The 692-nt window shown below is 35.0% G+C and overlaps 1 protein-coding gene across 1 annotated transcript; it reads left to right on the top strand.

Moving 5' to 3' along the window:
* Positions 1–158: 158 nt before the first annotated feature.
* On the top strand, positions 159–681 carry LOC108254271 (metalloendopeptidase OMA1, mitochondrial-like; the record flags this gene model as incomplete). The annotated part of the gene is made up of 1 exon (XM_017449277.2): positions 159–681. A coding segment is annotated over one exon (523 nt), but the record flags the coding sequence as incomplete, so codon positions are not given.
* Positions 682–692: the final 11 nt, after the last annotated feature.

Raw genomic sequence — 692 nt, 5'->3', positions numbered from 1 at the left:
AGAAAATGGTGGTCAAAATTATCACCTGATCAAAAAAAGATAATATTATCTCAAATCAAGAAACATCAAGACAAAATTGCTGGAATAACTTTAACAAGCATTGGGTTGGCATACATATATTACTTTTTACACTTGGAAACCTGTCCAATCACTGGAAGACAAAAGTTCATTATTGTCAAACCAAATCAGTTGAATGATGTCACTCAAATAGCTTATGATAATTTCATAGAAGAGCATGGAAATCAAGTGTTACCATTAGGACATCCAGCTTACAAACGTGTAGGAGCTGTGGTTAAGAGATTGATAGATGCCAACAAAGTCTACATGGAACATAACAACTTCAAATATCCAATCACAATAATTGATGACCCTTTGATCAATGCTTTTGTATTTCCTGATGGAAGGATATTCATGTTCACAGGGATGTTCCAGCTGTGTCAAACAGATGATGAGTTAGCAACAGTCCTATCACATGAACTCTCTCACACACTTCTCAAACATGTTGCTGAGAAATTGAGCAATAAGACCTTTTTAGAAATACTATACATTGTACCCCTCATGATCATTTGGTTTCTTTTACCAGATCTTGGTGCCATTGTAACACAAGTACTTCTTGATGACCTCAAGTCAATTATATTTGAGCTACCATTTGAAAGAGAAATGGAAACTGAAGCTGATGAAGTAGGACTAAA

Source organism: Diaphorina citri, unplaced genomic scaffold (assembly GCF_000475195.1).
Source record: "Diaphorina citri unplaced genomic scaffold, Diaci psyllid genome assembly version 1.1 scaffold29418, whole genome shotgun sequence".
NCBI classification, from domain to species: domain Eukaryota; kingdom Metazoa; phylum Arthropoda; class Insecta; order Hemiptera; family Psyllidae; genus Diaphorina; species Diaphorina citri.
This window is presented reverse-complemented; position numbering and strand designations above follow the sequence as displayed.